Here is a 16,964-nt window from a genome sequence, read left to right on the forward strand (position 1 = left end):
GGCAAACACGTACAGAGTAGTAGGGTAAGAACATTCACAAATGATGTGTTTAAAATGGGGTGAAAACATGTTTTCCTTAAAACCATCACATGAGAAAGACTTTAACTTTCAAAATCAGTAAACAACACCTAAGTGGATGCTCACAGTCAGCTATTGGATGGATCACAGGGCCCCCAATGGAGGAGCTAGAGAAAGCATCCAAGGAGCTAAAGAGATCTGCAACCCTGTAGGTGCAACAACATTATGAACTAACCAGTACCCCGGAGCTCTTGACTCTAGCTACATATGTATCAAAAGATGGCCTAGTAAGCCATCACTGGAAAGAGAGGCCCATTGGACATGCAAACTTTATATGCCCCAGTACAGGGGAACGCCAGGGCCAAAAATGGGGAGTGGGTGGGTAGGGGAGTGGGGGGGAGGGTATGGGGGACTTTTGGGATAGCATTAGAAATGTAATTGAGGAAAATACGTAATAAAAAATATTTTTAAAAATTCAGTAAACAAAACATTCTTGCTGAGACAGTTATACTAGACTTGGGTGCCAACTCCTCCCCTGAAAAGGCCTTAACAATCCCTAAATGAAGAGCTTGATGGTCATTTCTTTAGTGTATCTGCCAAATGTGGTCCTAGGTTCTACGTATGGTGTGACTTTATACTATGCTGATTTAGTATGTGAAAAGCTAAAATCCCTGTGGATATTTTACAATCTAGATTTCTCTGAAAGAAGCTATGTTGTATAGTAAGTAATATCACAAAGCTGTTAGGGAGATTACATCTTAATTAGGATATAATTATAAAATATATTAACAGCATGTACACAGACACATAACACATATTTTTGTCTTTTCATCCTTGAAAAAAATCCACTGGATGACAATGTTGATCATATCAATCCCTCTTAAGACTAGCTTACCTTAAATAAATCTGCAACTATTCCATAATCTGCCACCTGGAAAATTGGAGCTTCTGGATCTTTGTTAATAGCCACGATTGTCTGTGAAATGAAAATACAGAGTTGGACTTTCATCAAGAAAACATACCATACCGTTTGATGGTTCTGTTTTAACCTCCCTGTTACAATATACTAATATTATTTAAGTAGTCATCAAGACTAACTTGGAAGTTCTATGCCAACATTATGTGTGTGTATCATATGTATTAGAAGTTTTTGGGTTGTATTATAGTAAAATATCTACCACTTAGGCTATCTCAGAGTAAAGAGTTTAAAATTATTATCTTCTTGAAATTCTTTCTTGATTTAAGTGGGAAAAGGTTGATTTTTAGATAAAACAGTAACAAATCTATACCCCAAATCATAGTGTTTGTCAACTTTTGTTTCCTATATATTATATTCCATGTATTATTCTAAAATCATCCTGGGTCTGTTCTGAGAATATAAGCTATTTATCTTGCCAACCTGATATTGAAGGAGAATTTAAAAAAATTAAAGTCCTCAAGTATGTGGCAAATCCATGCAATAAAACAAACAAGTGACTGGGTCTCTTGTGAGAACTACTGAAGTAATTTAGCCTCCTACAGGTGCGTTCTTAGCTACGAAAGGCTGTGTTGCTTACTCACAGAATAGCGGAAATGGTTTGGTATTTCCCATAGTTGGTTTGAACACTACTGCAATAAGTAGAGTTAGCATTGTGACTCAAATGTAGTATTATTTTAATGAATAGTAGATTATAATTCAGTTCTCTAGAGGCAAAACGAAATTTCTAACTACCTATCACTGTATCTTGAGAAACACACTGGTATTATTTTGATGTAGTCTGACCCAAAATAAAGGCCTCAGAACATGTCTAATTCCCCTCATAGGGCTCCTGAAAGGGACAGCAGAACATGTCAGAATAACTGAGACTGGAGTCCAGTGTAGCCTTGATGATGTCTAGCCCAGAGACAACAGACGGGTTTCACATGAGTCTTAAATCCAAACTTGTAAGGACAAATGCACTGCCTCACAGGCTCCAGTTTTCATTGAGGTGCTTCTCTTCTGGGAATGTGTACCTTGACTCACAGCTAGAAGTAAAGATTTATTTAACTGATGAATGTTAACGATTTTCTTGGAGGCCACCTAGTCAAACTTCTGACACTTTAATAATCTGAAAGCTTTTCATCCTACTACATAAAAGTTATTTTAAAAGAAAGAGCACATAACAATGGGCTCCTGATATGGAACCAACAATGATATTAAAAAGAGTGGATGGGTATATTTTTCTGGATTACTGAAATAGTATTCTTAGATTATCAACTATAAAATTGCTATGATAAAACCTTATTTGCTCTCAATAGTCCCTTGTAAATTCAAGCTATTGTAAATTTCCTATTTTAAATGGACACATTGTATTCAACTTCCCTACTGAACTATCACTATATATATAGTTTAGTATATCGACTAATTTGCTACAATAATCAAATCTCATGTTATACTATAATGCTAATTAAAACTTTAGCTTATAGACAATGCAATCATCAGATTTAAGCCATTCTAATATTCTATTTTAGAATTTAATCAAAATTACCAACAGAAATCATTGGCTCCCACATAAGACAGACATAATAATAGTTGACTTATTTTCTTTTTCTACTTTTTTTTGGGGGGGGTGTCAAAGGCTATAGACCTGGCTAACCTTGACTTGATGATCTATCTCCCTGCCTTAGCCTCCCTGGTGGTGAGACTAAAAGTGTGTGCTGTCACATCTGCTAGATGAACTTTTATTCTTTTAATCATTTAATTGTATATCTGTTGACTGAGTGAAGAGATGTCACCATTATTGTCACAAATTATTCCTCAGCTCTGGTCTTCACAGTTCAGCTGTTCCTAGCTTGCTTTGACATACACTATCTGTTTGATTTCCCTCAGCAACTAGTCCTGTTGCCAGGTGAGGGGATTATTTGCCAGGGTCTTCTTGGCACATGTAGTCCTTTATATGTGTCCAGTATTCTAGACACGTGAGAATTATTCTAGCTAAAAACGTATTTTAAGGCTTCTGATATTGAAGAGGTTTGGTGTGTGCATGTGTGTGCATGTTAGTGTGTAAGCCACATTTCCCCCAGTGGCACTGCTGTTTTCAGAGCTCAGTAAAGAAACCTGCCATCCAACTGTGAAATCTGACTGGATCTGAACCAATTCATTTAGAAGCTACAAAGAGACAGTTCATGTATTTCTTCAAGTTATAACTTAAGCCTGTTAAAAGTTTTATCATCTTTTATATCCAGCTTCCATCAGAATGGATAAGTGCAGGGTTTCAGATCCATCTCTGTCTTCATGAGAGGTAAGTTCATAATTCAAACTGTACATTGTTATGCATGAGTTAATATGTCATACTCTGAAATATATTTCAGAGTTATTACAGAGGATTTCCAAATATAGTCCAAGTAGTGAGTTAAAAATCAAGTGTTTGACTACACAGTGCTCCATCAACAATTACAAAGGTATAAAGATGGCCTGATATTCTAACCCAATGGTTCTCAACCTCTCTAACACTGCAACTCTTTAATACAGTTCCTCATGTTGTGGTGACCCCAATCACAAAATTATTTTCCCTGTCACTTCATCACTGTAATTTTTCTACTGTTATATGTTCATAATGTAAATATCTGATATGCAGTCCCCAAAGGGGTCTCCACCCACAGGTTGAGAATCGATGCCCTAACACAGAATGTGTCAGCCACACATTGCTGATAACCCAGAAGAGGGTGGTTCTGATAGGGCACCAAGTAAAGCAGACAAGAGAATCAGGGATCAGAACCTTATTAAGTTGCTTAAGTCTCACATCTTCTACCACAGTGTGTCAGAGCTGAAATGCACACTGATGATCATCACCTAACACCCACATTTGGCAAACAAAGAAACTGAGGCACAGGCAGCCAGGGCCCAGCACATAGTAATCGAAGCTTAGGTTCAGCTGTGCCTTGTGATGAGGTGCCCTTCACCCTAACAGTACACTTAAGGCAGGAGATAGCAACTTCAGTCTCTCAATTTCTATTTTAATGTGAAGTGTTCAAGTACACACGTTAATTACATGTCTATAGAAATGTGAAAGCTTTTCCTCTTAGCACCCTAATTATAGCACAGAATTACCTTGCTGTCCTTCATCCCAGCTAAATGTTGAATGGCTCCAGATATTCCTACAGCAATATAAAGTTCCTGAAACAAGAGACCGCATTAATGATATACATTTATATTGTATAACACTCCTGAGGCAGAGTCTTAGTTATCCCAGGCTGTCTCAAACTCACTATCTAGCTGAAGATGACCTTGAAATCCCGATCCTTTTGCCTCTGCTTCCCATGTGCTGGTATTATAGGCATGCATCACACCTGGTTTATGAAATGATACAACTGAATCTTTGTTTAATATGGCTTTGTGCATGCTAGGTTAGCACTCGACCATCAATGTGCTACATCCCCAGCCACATAATAGTTTATAAAGTATATACTATTAGCAATTTAAGTCTTATGCAAAAGATATGAGAAATGAATTACCCAGCAGACACCACTTATATCATGCTTCTTTTTTCTCCAATTTTTTGTTCTGTGGTTCTCTTTTTCTAGTGAGTTCCTATAATGGTGGTGGTATAAAAATGCAATGTATCCATATACTGAGAGCACTTACAGTGCCTCAAACACTGCTCAGCATCTCACAGCAACCATCCCAGTTTCATGCTAGCACCTATGACACTCACTTGGGTATTACTATGCAACTCACAAATGGTGTAGCTACCCATTTTCAGCATGAACACATTGTATAGTAACATATAAACACACATTCAAATGTATTAAAATAGTTTTTTTTGCTTGTTTGCCTTCTCATAAAAGGATATTTGTAAGAATAGTAATTAGGAAATACTTATTAAACTTCATATCTATAAAGGCCAGAAATACAAATTAGTGTCAAGAGGTTCTAAGTAAGCCTGTGTTCAGACAGATGGGTGGATGGATGGGCGTGTATAGGCACACAACAAACTTCTTAAAAGCACTGGGTGGGGCTTTCCAGAACACAACACAAAGGCTCCCACATGAGAGTTTCTGAGTAATGATGGCATTTGCACTTCTTCCTGACCTCTGCTCCCAATAATTACAAGAAAATCATAGTCAACTACTGTTCTATCCCCTTATCTAAATTTTTTTTAAAGTACCAATCTCTGAAAATTAAACTATCATCATGGAAGAGTGATTTAACAAGCACTTAATCACTAGAGCTTAGCTGCTCTATTTTGTCTACTAAGTATAATTAAAACTTCAACTGACAACCTTTTCCCACCTATAACCTGGCATGCCCTGGCTTGGGTGGGAGTGGTACTGACCACGTAACCAGAATGTCACTACTTTGGGGTGAGTAACATACTCACTTTATTACAAGGCAAACACTTCAAAGCCACTGGCAGAGTCAGGTGGTCTCACCTTGTTTTTCTATTGCTTATGATCAAATCCAAGAACTGCTCACTGTATCAAAGAACATTCAGCTGGGACACAGGAGTAACCCAGTCCATCAGTGTTATATTTCATAATGCCTAGGCATAGATGGACATGCATAGGTCATTTTCTCTCCTGGGGTCTCAGTCTACTAGTGTTTTTCCAGGAGCCCCAGGATACTCTGAAGAGTAACCAGAACTGAACACTATATGCAGAGGATCTTCAGCTCTGCTGCAGCCTCTCTAGCATGTTGTTAGCATAACCATGAGCCTTTTTTTTTTTTTTTTTTTTTTTTTTTTTTTTTTTTTGGTTTTTCGAGACAGGGTTTCTCTGTATAGCCCTGGCTGTCCTGGAATTCACTTTGTAGACCAGGCTGGCCTCGAACTCAGAAATCCGCCTGCCTCTGCCTCCCAAGTGCTGGGATTAAAGGTGTGTGCCACCACACCTAGCATGAGCCTTCTTTTTAACAGCCTAAAGTGCCCAAGAGCTTCCAAAGCAGCATTGTGCCTCCATGTAACTTGGAAGCAGTCTTGTCTCCAGTGAGTTAGTCAGTTTAAAAGGAGCTGAGCTTGTTTCCTGAGACAGCTATACTAGTCTTTCCCCAAGTTATTCTTATGAAGAGACCATTACTATCAGTTGTTTAAAAAAAAAAAAAAAAAAGCACTGTCAACGTGACACAGGAGGCATGCCTCCTTTCCTTAAGCCTGCAGACAGCAAAAGCAATTTGCCTTAAAGATTTTGGGATGACAAGTCTACTATAGAAAATGAAGGTGAACAGCTAACACAGGTTCTGTCCTGAATATACCAGTACTTGCACAGCTGAATTGCAGCATGTGTTACCACACCCAGCTGACGTAATAATGTTAAAGCAAATTATTCAGATAGAAAGTGTCTCGCTAGTCACTCTTCCTGATCACACTTCTATGTAGACTCTCAAAGCAAGCATTGGATCAATAGTCCTATAAATGACTCTTTTTGACATACAAATTAAAACCCAACATGTCTTAAAAGCTCCATTTGTATCATGAAATGCTAATAAAAATGTTAGTTCATTCTGGCAGTAAATACAAGCATACCATAAGTCTGCTTTCAACTTCTGCCTCCATAAATGAATCCCATTGCCTTTTACCATACATATACTAAGGAGACAACAGAATTCTGGCTAAAGCCAACTCAAGGCAGGTACTTCAGGTTACGAAATGACTCCTCTATTATCAACAACCTAATGGATCCACATGACCAATGAATGGGACTTCATTTTGTTGTCTTGAAACCTGGTCCTCTGAATAAAAACAAAAACACTGAAATAAGAGCTCAGGAGGAGCTGGGGCTTCAGGCTGCTGTACTGAGTCGTCCTGTGGCTCTCAGGCAGGAAGAGATGTTTTCTTCTTCCTCTTAAAAAACATGTTCAGGCAATTAGACTAATATCCAAGGATGCTTCCTCAGGCTCCAGAAAGCATTTTTCTGTGTTTCAATAATACTAATTAGTATGTACAAAACTCTACAGATGCTAATTTATGGAGCACTTCAGATACCGACTGCTTCACAACACAAGGCAATCCCTGCCCTGAGGCACTTTCCTTCTAAATCAGTAAAATAACTGGGAGAGAAAATGAGAGAAGATGTTGGAGGGAGAACAGCAATTAAGGTTCAAAAAGAGGTAGGGTTAGAGACAGAAACACCCTGGGAGGAGGAAGGGCACCTTGAAGCTAATCCCAGGGGCGTTAATAAACCTAGGAAGAGAGGAGGAAAGGGGGAAGGAAGGAATGAGGGAGGGAGGGGAGGACGGACAGTTGGAAAAAGAGCAGCAACAGAAAAACATATTCAATCACATGGTTGGTAGCAGTATGGGCTGGTTACTATGTTGAGAAGTTGTAAAGCTATGATATAGGAGAAGGACCGAGTGATATGGGAGAGAGATGGCACCAATAAGCCTTCTCCCAAAGCAAGCTCTAATACTTCCCAAATGCTAAACTAAAAAACAAAACAAAAACCCTACACCTACAGATCCATCCAAAGAACCCAAGGTCTGAGATCTCTTGATGGAAGGCTAAACACCAAGTCTCAGATGGTGCTTACAAACAAGCACAGAAAAGCATGCTGGGGTTAATAACCCCAGCTCCTGAGACTGTTCAGATCCAAATCAGTTACTTAACTGCTCTATGCCCCTGTCACTTGCTTGTCTTAAAACTGGGATTGTAACAGTCCTTACTTCTTAAGATTATTGAGAGTTGAGTGTTCAGTCTTTAGCAAAGTATCTAGTTTTCCAAGGCACACAGTCTCACAGTCTGAAATCTGTTCAAACCTTAAATTCCTAATTTCACTGGTGGATCTGGGTAGAGTACTCTAAGACTTAGGACTACTTTGTACAGTTAAACAGGTTGTACACTGAGCAACTCTGGAGAAAGGCACCATTTATGCCAGTCACTATTAATGTACACTTTTATTACAATAACTTTCCAACAGATGGCAGCACAGGAACTTGAGGAAAGGATACTTCTTATTTTTCAAAGGGGTTGAATGAAGTGAGGCTGCCCAAATCCTCTGTGATACAAATAATAAAACATGTACGTGTACCAGATCAGGAAAAAGTTCAATGGTGATGGTTAGGTGGGTTTTTTTCCTTTCTACTTTATATGTGTATAGCCTCAGGACAGAGGTCAATACTGTGAGTTTTCTTCAATCCTCTTCCCCTTTATTTTTTGAGCCAAGTTCTTTCACTGAACCTTGAGCTAAATTTCAACTTGGACAGTAAGCCTCAGTGTCACCCATCTCTGCCTTCTCAGCACTGGCACTACAGGTATGAAACACTTCATATGGCTTATTTTGTGTTACACATATATTTTAAATTTATTCCTTGGGTATCTTATATAATCACAGAATGTATTTTGATCACATTCTCCCCACTCTCCCACATGCTCTCCTTTTCTAAAAACCACAATAAGTCGAATTAGTGCTGCCTTACAGGACCATCTACTTACTGGAGCCTGGGTAGCCTCTCAGACCACATCCTTGAAGAAAAGTCACCAACTATCAATAGCTCCTCAGGTACATGTGGGAACCCCTCTTATCCATGCCAAAATCCTGAGTGGCTTGGTTTTGTCCAGATCTTGTGCAAGAAACCAGAGCCACTGTGAATTCACGAGAACAACCCTATCATGTCCAGAAGACACTGGCAGCAGTCTTCCCCAATCTCTGCCTCTTGAAATCCTTCTGAGCCCCTCTCTGCAATGTTCCCTGAGCCCTGAGGGGAGGAGGTATGGCACAGATATCCACAGTCATTTATTCTCTGCATTTGGCGCTGTTATGTGTCTCTGTCTTAACCATTATGCACTGCAAAAAGTTTTTCTGATGAGGGTTGAGAGAGGTACTAATCTATGAGTATAAAGGTGTATTTAGAAACAAGTAGATACGACATCCATTCAGTAATAATAGTAGTAGATTTTCCTCCAGGGCCTATGACCTCCCATGATTACAGTATGAGGGCACGAGCTATGTCCTATGGAGTGGGTCTTAAAGTGGTTGATTACCCCCCTCCCCTCAGTCCTCAATCTTGCCAGGCCAATCATTAGGATAGCTCTCTAGATAAGATTGTTGATGATTTTCCTCCTGTCAACCTGTATAGCACCCTGACATTATAAAAGGTAGCCAGTAGGGAGGAAGCTTCCAGATTAGTACCACCTTGATTTCTCCATGTTCTGTGACCCAAGTATGTCACGTTTTCCACATCAGGGTTGTACCATCAAGTTCTGGTGGGTAACCAAGAACAGTGATAATAGCTTCAACTGTTTGTGTGTGGGGTGGTGCATTCCTCTGACCAACAACTTAAAGGAAGTATCCCATGGGGTCTTTACATGAACACTGGGGCTTGAAATCGAGTCCTCATGATTGCATAGCAAGCATATTACAACTCAGCAACCTCTCCAGCTTGGTTGGCTGGTTTTCCTATTGATGTTGTTGTTGAACCTTACAAATAGTATAAAGCTTACAAGTTCTTTGCCCTTGTCCTCAAGAAGCGTACAGTCTAGCTTAAGCAAACTCATAATAAAGGGAAGGGGCAAAAAAGAATGACACTTCTGGTCTCTTGTATAAACTCTCAGTTCTTGACTGGCCACTGAGAAGTATAAAGGCCTCTAGGAGCAGGAAACAGATGGGGTGGAGGGGACTCGACAGTGTTTTACCCTTTTGCAGTCTATCTGACTCTACTTTCTTAGTCCTTCAAAGCAACCCACAACTTTTAGAATTCTAACTCAATCCACATAAGGCCAAGTGAAGGAGGCCTCACTTAGTACTTCCACAGAACTCTAAGGCCTGATGAGTTCAATGATGAGTTCAATGTCACGCTTGGCTTCTGTAGGAAGCATTAACATCACTGATTCAGATCTCAAGCTGGGACTCTAAGGGATGTAATCTGAACCCTGCTTCTCCAGAGTTGAGAGCAGAGGCTAAAGGGAAAGCTGTCTCCTACTTATAACACTGATTGTAGCCTAACACTATTAAGCCTAAAACAGAGATATTCAATATAGATACCTTGTAAGCCACATGTTTAAAATTTTTAGTCAGTTGTGTTATGGTAAAAAGAAACAGCTGAGACTAATTTTAATAATAGAATCTCAATTTAGACTAACCACATTTCCAGTGGCAAAACCTTACAAAATCCAAAATAATAACAGAACAAACTAAGGAGGAGCTTTTCACAAGCTCTGTTAGGAGATGGGGTGTGGTCTAGAGACAGAATTGATGGCTGTTATTTGGTTCCAAAAAGTAAGGCCAGTCATGTAGCAGAGCAGCAGAGAGAGAGCCAACAAGAGTCCCAATCAACCAATCAGCAAATATACACTGGAATTCTGGCGACTTGGCCCACTGTGGGAAAACCAAAGATGGATAAAAATTCTACTGGCTTACTACAGGAAGTATACTCTATCCTTAAAAACTTGTGCCCTCAAAATAAGGACCTAAAGTATCAAAAAATTGACATGAAAATTAAAAAAAAAAATACCTGAAATGAAACACAAAAAAGGGCAGAGTATATCACAACATGTGGAATTTAGCTAAAGGGATGGCTACAAACATATTAGCCAGTTGAGTTAGAATTTTTGTCTAAATTCCAAAATGGTGTTGCAAGGAAGCTGGGATGAACTCTGATGCAAATCCTTAACACAATATGTGGGGTATGTGGGGTGTGTGTGTGTGTGTGTGTGTATGTGCGCGCATATGAATGACACTGAAATTAAATTAGTTTATAACATGAACTCATGAATTCTCTTTTTTTTTTCTGGAACTGGGACAGGGTTCTACATGAAGCAACTTCAGATCTGCCTTACTTTAAACAATGCAGAATGAGGATATTTAAACATTTACTTTTTGTTTATCTGAAATATGGATATGAGCAAGATTGGTTATATCCAAAGCATTCAGAACAGAAAACTAACACAGTATTGTTTTTACTCTAAAAATTTAATCAAGTTTTAAATTTCTTTTTTTACCAACAATCTCCCTCTCTAGATAGTTGGGGGAAGGAACATGAAAATCTACATTTCGCCAAAGCAAAACAAAAAACAAAAAACAAAAACAAAAAACCACACACACACACACACACACACACACACACACACACACATACACACACACACACACACACTATACAAGTAGTTCTCATGAAATAAGTGCAGACAGTCAATGCACTCAAAAACAAAATCCCCATGCTGCCTGAGACAGGAGCTTTGCAGCAGGGCATTTACTTCTCAGCTCTTTACTCAACAGGCAGAGGCAGAGGCTAAGCAGCAACTGTTGCAGAGAAACAGAAAACAGGCTACATGCCAGGTGAGGCTAGAAATGAATTTATCTCAGCATATAACAAATGTATCTTTGAGGAATAGGTTAACTAAACCATATTTTCTAATTATTGCAAGCCTCCTACACATCAACGTTGCTATATTTCATCCTTCTGCTGTTCATTTTAAAAAGCCAAACTATTTCTTCTGTCTGCCAAGTTGTGTTTAAGACTTCTTTTTGGAAGAGGCTCCAAAAATGCAGAGACAACTCTCTGTAGCTCTTTTCTCAGGCAGCTTTTTGGTCCTCCAACCAAACTGTCAAGCAGGGTTGTGGCTCAACTACATGTTACATGAATGGAAGTTAGACTCAGTCTCACTTTAGAGCTGAAATTCTGTCCCATCTATGATTTTCCCATCAGGTTAACACCTTGTACTGAGACTGCTTCCAGGATTCAAGACTGTACACCAATCACACAAATGTGTTGTTGGTGACACACCAGCACTCATGCTGTTGATTATTATTTTATTTTACTGACTTACAATAACTCTACAAGAAAGAAACTATTCCCATTGTATAAGAGAAAGCAGGGTGTCTGGTGAGATGGCTCAGTAAGTAACAGCACCAACTGCTCTTCCTAAGGTCCTAAGTTCAAATCCCAGCAACCACATGGTGGCTCACAACCATCCATAACGAGATCTGACTTCCTCTTCTGGAGTGTCTGAAGACAGCTACAGTGTACTTACATATAACAAATAAATAAATCTTTTTAAAAAAGAGAGAGAGAGAGAAAGCAGACTTAGGCAGGTTTACAGAGTTATCTGAAGTTATAGCCGCCTAGTAAAAGGCAGGCTTTTTATTCCTAGCTTTGTTAAGGTATTTTTGAAGGTCAGCCTGGTTTACATCTCGAGCTTCAAGTCTCCAAGACATGGAGACCCTGCCTCAACAACACACAAAGGAATGGAACATATACTCCTGTTCTCTGTGGTGGGGAGAACTATTTCCAAGTTGTTAACTTTTTTTTTTTTTTTTTTTGCTTTTTCAGTTTGGTTTCCTGAAACAGGGTCTTGCTCTTGCTCTATGACACGGCTAACCTGGCTCTATGCATCCTGAATTTGCCTTGAGTATCTGAATCTTGAATCTGCCTCTGTCTCCTAAGTGAGGGTATGGCACTACAGGGGTATGGCACCATACTTGTCTTTAAACTGTGTGTGTGTGTGTGTGTGTGTGTGTGTGTGTGTGTGTGTGTGTGTGTGTATTTCTTTGGCCTCAAAGCAAATCTGAATACTGAATGTACTAAATCCATTGGCTGTACTTCTATCTGGTACAGCGTCTTATTCTTTGACATTCAAATACATAAATATTAACTTGAAGTCATACACAAAAAATAAATTCATTTTTATATGAAAGACCACAAACTATACTGTGTTGGTTTTCAGAATGGAAATTTACAAGTTTTATCCCTTTCAGGTTATCATTTCAAGATGGCTTAAGTAGATTTGCTATCTACTCTAATTGATTTTCATGTCAGCTGTTAAATTAGGTTGACTATGTACAAGACATGTCAATCTATCATTCAGTAGCTTTTAAGCAGATAAATGGGACAGAAAGGGGGAAATGAATACATATAATAGTCTTTGAAATTTAAATAGTTTGATTTTTTATAATAAAGTAGTCATGGGAAAAAAAATCCCACTAATCCAAGCATTCTGGAATAACTGTAAAGAAGTCAGCCTGATAAATTTTAGCTGAGAAAATAAACCAAAGATATAAATAGAACTACTAATTTTTGGCAACTGCACAACTGAACAACGTATACATGCAAACCACAACCTACAAATGCTGCACCTTCTCTTTGTCACTTAAGCTTCCTTGTAAGGGCTTTGATCATCTAGGCCTTGTAATTACCTTTTAAGAAGCATGCTTAGGGTGTTTTCTGGACTGCGGGTCCACACAGCATTTCTCTTTGTCCTCTTGGGGACAGAACATCAATTGCTTTCAGCCAAATGCACTCACATATGAATATTTTAGTACAATTTAATGCTTCTATACCAACCCCAAAGGAAAAGCACATCAATTTGTGAACACAGTTCTCTTAGAGCTAAAAGCCAAGCTAGATAATGCAGTATGAAAGCAGTTGTCAATCTTAGCTTTTTAGCAAGTTAGAGGGCAGCCCATCCCATAAACTCATTCCCTGTTGTATACAAATAACTCGAGAAAGTTTGTTTCCACACTGACTTTTCAATGCTATCAAAATTTCAAAACAAAGGTCAGAAATAAAATGTACTGTCTTGGTAAATTCTCCTAAACTGCTTACTCATTTGGTAACTTTGATCTTATTCACTTAATCTCAGAATTATAAACTCAGAAGTTGATTTGTCAGTAAAATATCAAAATATAGGCAAAGTAATCCACACGTATGAAGATGCTGTACTAAGTGTAAGGACACGGCCTCTGGCAACAAATAGTAGATTCTCTAACGATTACAACATGCCTATGTGTTTGGATGGTTCGGAAGGTCAGGTCATATTAATCAAACAGATCACTGAGTGCAATCCAGAAGAATAACTACACCCAAATACATCAAGACTTAAACTTAAAACTCTGAACTCCAACAAGTAATAAATCATAATAAAATCCAATGAGCCTGACAAATATCAGAGAAATAATTTAATGATTGTTCATGATTTCAAACAACAGAATCTTCTGAGAATCTGTAGAGGCTGGGGAGGTGAACCAGTTGGTAAGAACACTTCCTGTAAAAGCAAGAGGATCTGAATTCAAACACAAAGCACCATGCATCCTGTAATCCTAGCACCAGTTACTGGAAACAGGCAGGTCTCATGCCTGTTGGCTAGCCAACCTAGTTGAAAGGGGAAACTCCAGATTCAGTTGAGAGGACCTGTCTCAAATATAAGGTGAAGACCAGTAAAGAAAAGCAGACATCTTCTGGTCTCTGCAAACACATGTAGGATGCACACCCTAAGTATTAGCACATGTGGGAACACACACACACACACACACACACACACACACACACACACACACACAGATTATACATATATACAAAAAAAAAGAATTTGCATTAGTTACCATAAAATTATCTTAGGCACAGCATTTGTAACATCCCTGGCAGTTTTATATGACATATATACATGGAATCTCTCATTTAACCTGTTTTACATATATTAGCTCACTTACTTTTTACAAATCTGTGAAATAGGGATCATTATCACCATTACACATCTCAGGAAACTGTACCACAAGAGATTAAGGTCAATAGAAAGCAAATGGTAAGCTAAGAGCAGAGCTCAGGCAGCCTGACTGGCATCTAGATTCTTAACCAACCTTCTGTCCTTCCATACTTCTTTCTCTCCTTTCTTCCTCTCTCCTCAATTCTCCTCTTTTTTGTTTTAAAAATAGAGTCTCATCGAACAGCCTGGCCTGGAACTATGTACAACATGATAATCCTGCCTCCATTTTCGGAGTACTAGGGTTAAAGGTACATGCCACTATCCCAAACCTGCAATTTACACATTTTGTAATGTAGGTATCACTATTATTATCCAAATAAACAACCCAAATCAAGTATTTGCATGAGTATGCATTTAAGGTATGCTTATAACTCTTAAGTGAGACTATACAATCCACTCAGCAGCTGTCCCTTAGCTACTCTTCAGACAGGATCATACATTATATCCATACTGTATAACTGTAAGTAAAGAGAACATGGACAAATACATTTTGAGATGTTTTTGCATATTACTTTTTGATTCAAGGCTTTTAGACAATGGTTAAAAGCCACTAATTCTAGTTGACTAATTCAGGAGCTAAGAAGACAATCATCTCCTCTTTGGATCTGAGAGATCTTCTCCCACCTTGTTTCTAATTACCCTGACACCATTGAAGAGTCAGTACAGCTCCCTATCCCTAACATACAGGCCATCTATAAAATATCTATTATAAAATGGGTCAAGCATGATATATTCATGCAATAGGATACTGCAAATCAATGAACAAATAAAAAAACAGCTGCCTGAATTTACATAGATAATGCTCCAAAATAAAATATCCAGGCATAAAGAACCCATATAGTGTGTTGTTACTGATCTTAAAAACAAAACAAAACAAAATTGTGTACCAGTGCTTTTCCTTAACACATCGTTATACATGATAAACTATCACAAGTATAAAATCTATAAAGCATATGTGAACATCTAAGTAGCAATTCAAAAGCAAACACATCAGGCATCATTGAACTTCAGAAGTTAAAGGAAATCTGTGAGGTCCTCTTGTTAGTTTTTTGTCAATTTAAAACAAACTAGTGTCACAGGGGAAGAGGGATGTTCTGCTGAGCAATGGTTTCTATCATATTTCCTGTGGGCATATTGCAGCACATTTCCTTAAATGATGATTGCTACGAAGGAGCAAAGCCCTCTACAGCCAGTGCTTGCCTGGGCAGGTGGTTGTGGATTGCATGAGAAAGCAAACAGAGTGAGCCAGTAAGCAGTGTTTTCTCACAGTCTCTGATTCAGTTCTTGACAGAAGGTTTCTGCACAAGTTCCTAACTTTTTTGAGAGAAAGACTGTGACCTTGGAGTAGTAATAAGAAATAAACCCTTTCCTCTTCAATTTGGTTTTGGTCAGTGTTTTATCACAACACAAAATAAACTAAGACATCCTCTAACTTCCCCAGTTTCAAATTTCAGAATCACATCTTTAGATATTATTTTCCATGGAAAAATTATTAACATAATTCCTTTATGATCTAATACATTTGTCAAAAGGCAAAAGAAAAAAAAAGTTACAGAAAAGGTGTGAATGGAGGAAAGACACTGAGCCCATGAGAAGTTCCTAAGGAGGCAGGAATGATGAGCTCTAGTGAGCAGGGCAGTGTCAGCACCAAACAAGGAAAGGACAGTGTTTTTCTCTGACACAGGGAAAGCTGGAGCTTCATTTTGTATGGTTTTGTTTTCATAGAGAACATATTCATTTGCCTTTTTGGTCCTAGATAGGTAGTGTTTACCCTGTGCTCTAGGCTCTAATCATCTTGCAAAGAGAGAGCTAGCACCTCTATATACTTACCACCTGACTGCAGATCTAGTCTTTCTAATAAAATTCATTTGAAGAGGGCTTGACAATTGCCAGACTGTACTTTTACTATAACATAAGCCTGAATAGCAGACACAGAACCAAATAGTTTCTGCCTCTCTTGAAAAATGCACTTACCATACAATTGGCCCACACTGAGGGGCATCATAAAAACAACTCTATAAAAGTATTGCCCTATTTATAGTAAAGATATTGTTGTGGATGTCAATCAATAGTGTCTTCTTTACATGGACTCAAGGGATATATCTCTGATCTTGATACCAAGCCAAATGATGCTTCTCCTGTACAATTAGTTTGTTTTACCTTTGGGACACTGTAAATCAGGGCACTGATCTTGTTTCCTAATATGAACTGGCTTCTAGAAAACCTAATGCCAAATTTGTAGCCCACATCTAGAGAGGGCCACATAGCTTTCCAATCTTTCTTCATTTGCCACCTAAACTTTCTCAAAACTATCTAAAGTGTCACCTACCACAAAGAGATTAGAAAAGTTTGCCTGTTGTAGATAGGTAGTAAGGAATAGGGTCATGAATACTAAAAAAAAAAACAAAACCCTAAGACTGAAGCCAAATATGGACCAAGTACTACTGTTCACCACAACCACGAAAGCAAAGGCTAAAGAGGCATGACAATGCATGTACTCAAAGGTAGATTCTGTAC

General features: G+C 38.5%; 1 protein-coding gene across 1 annotated transcript in view; it reads right to left on the reverse strand.

Annotated features, from left to right (window-relative positions):
- Etfa (electron transferring flavoprotein, alpha polypeptide) overlaps positions 1-16,964 on the reverse strand; it is a 57,808-nt gene that overhangs the window by 6,271 nt on the left and 34,573 nt on the right. The window contains exons 10-11 of the mRNA NM_145615.4: positions 4,088-4,153; positions 914-994 (exon numbers count right to left, since the gene is read on the reverse strand). Of these exons, the coding sequence (NP_663590.3) occupies positions 914-994; positions 4,088-4,153 (147 nt within the window). The remainder of the gene's footprint in view (positions 1-913; positions 995-4,087; positions 4,154-16,964) is intronic.

This window comes from Mus musculus, chromosome 9 (genome assembly GCF_000001635.26).
Source record: "Mus musculus strain C57BL/6J chromosome 9, GRCm38.p6 C57BL/6J".
Taxonomy (NCBI): Eukaryota; Metazoa; Chordata; class Mammalia; order Rodentia; family Muridae; genus Mus; species Mus musculus.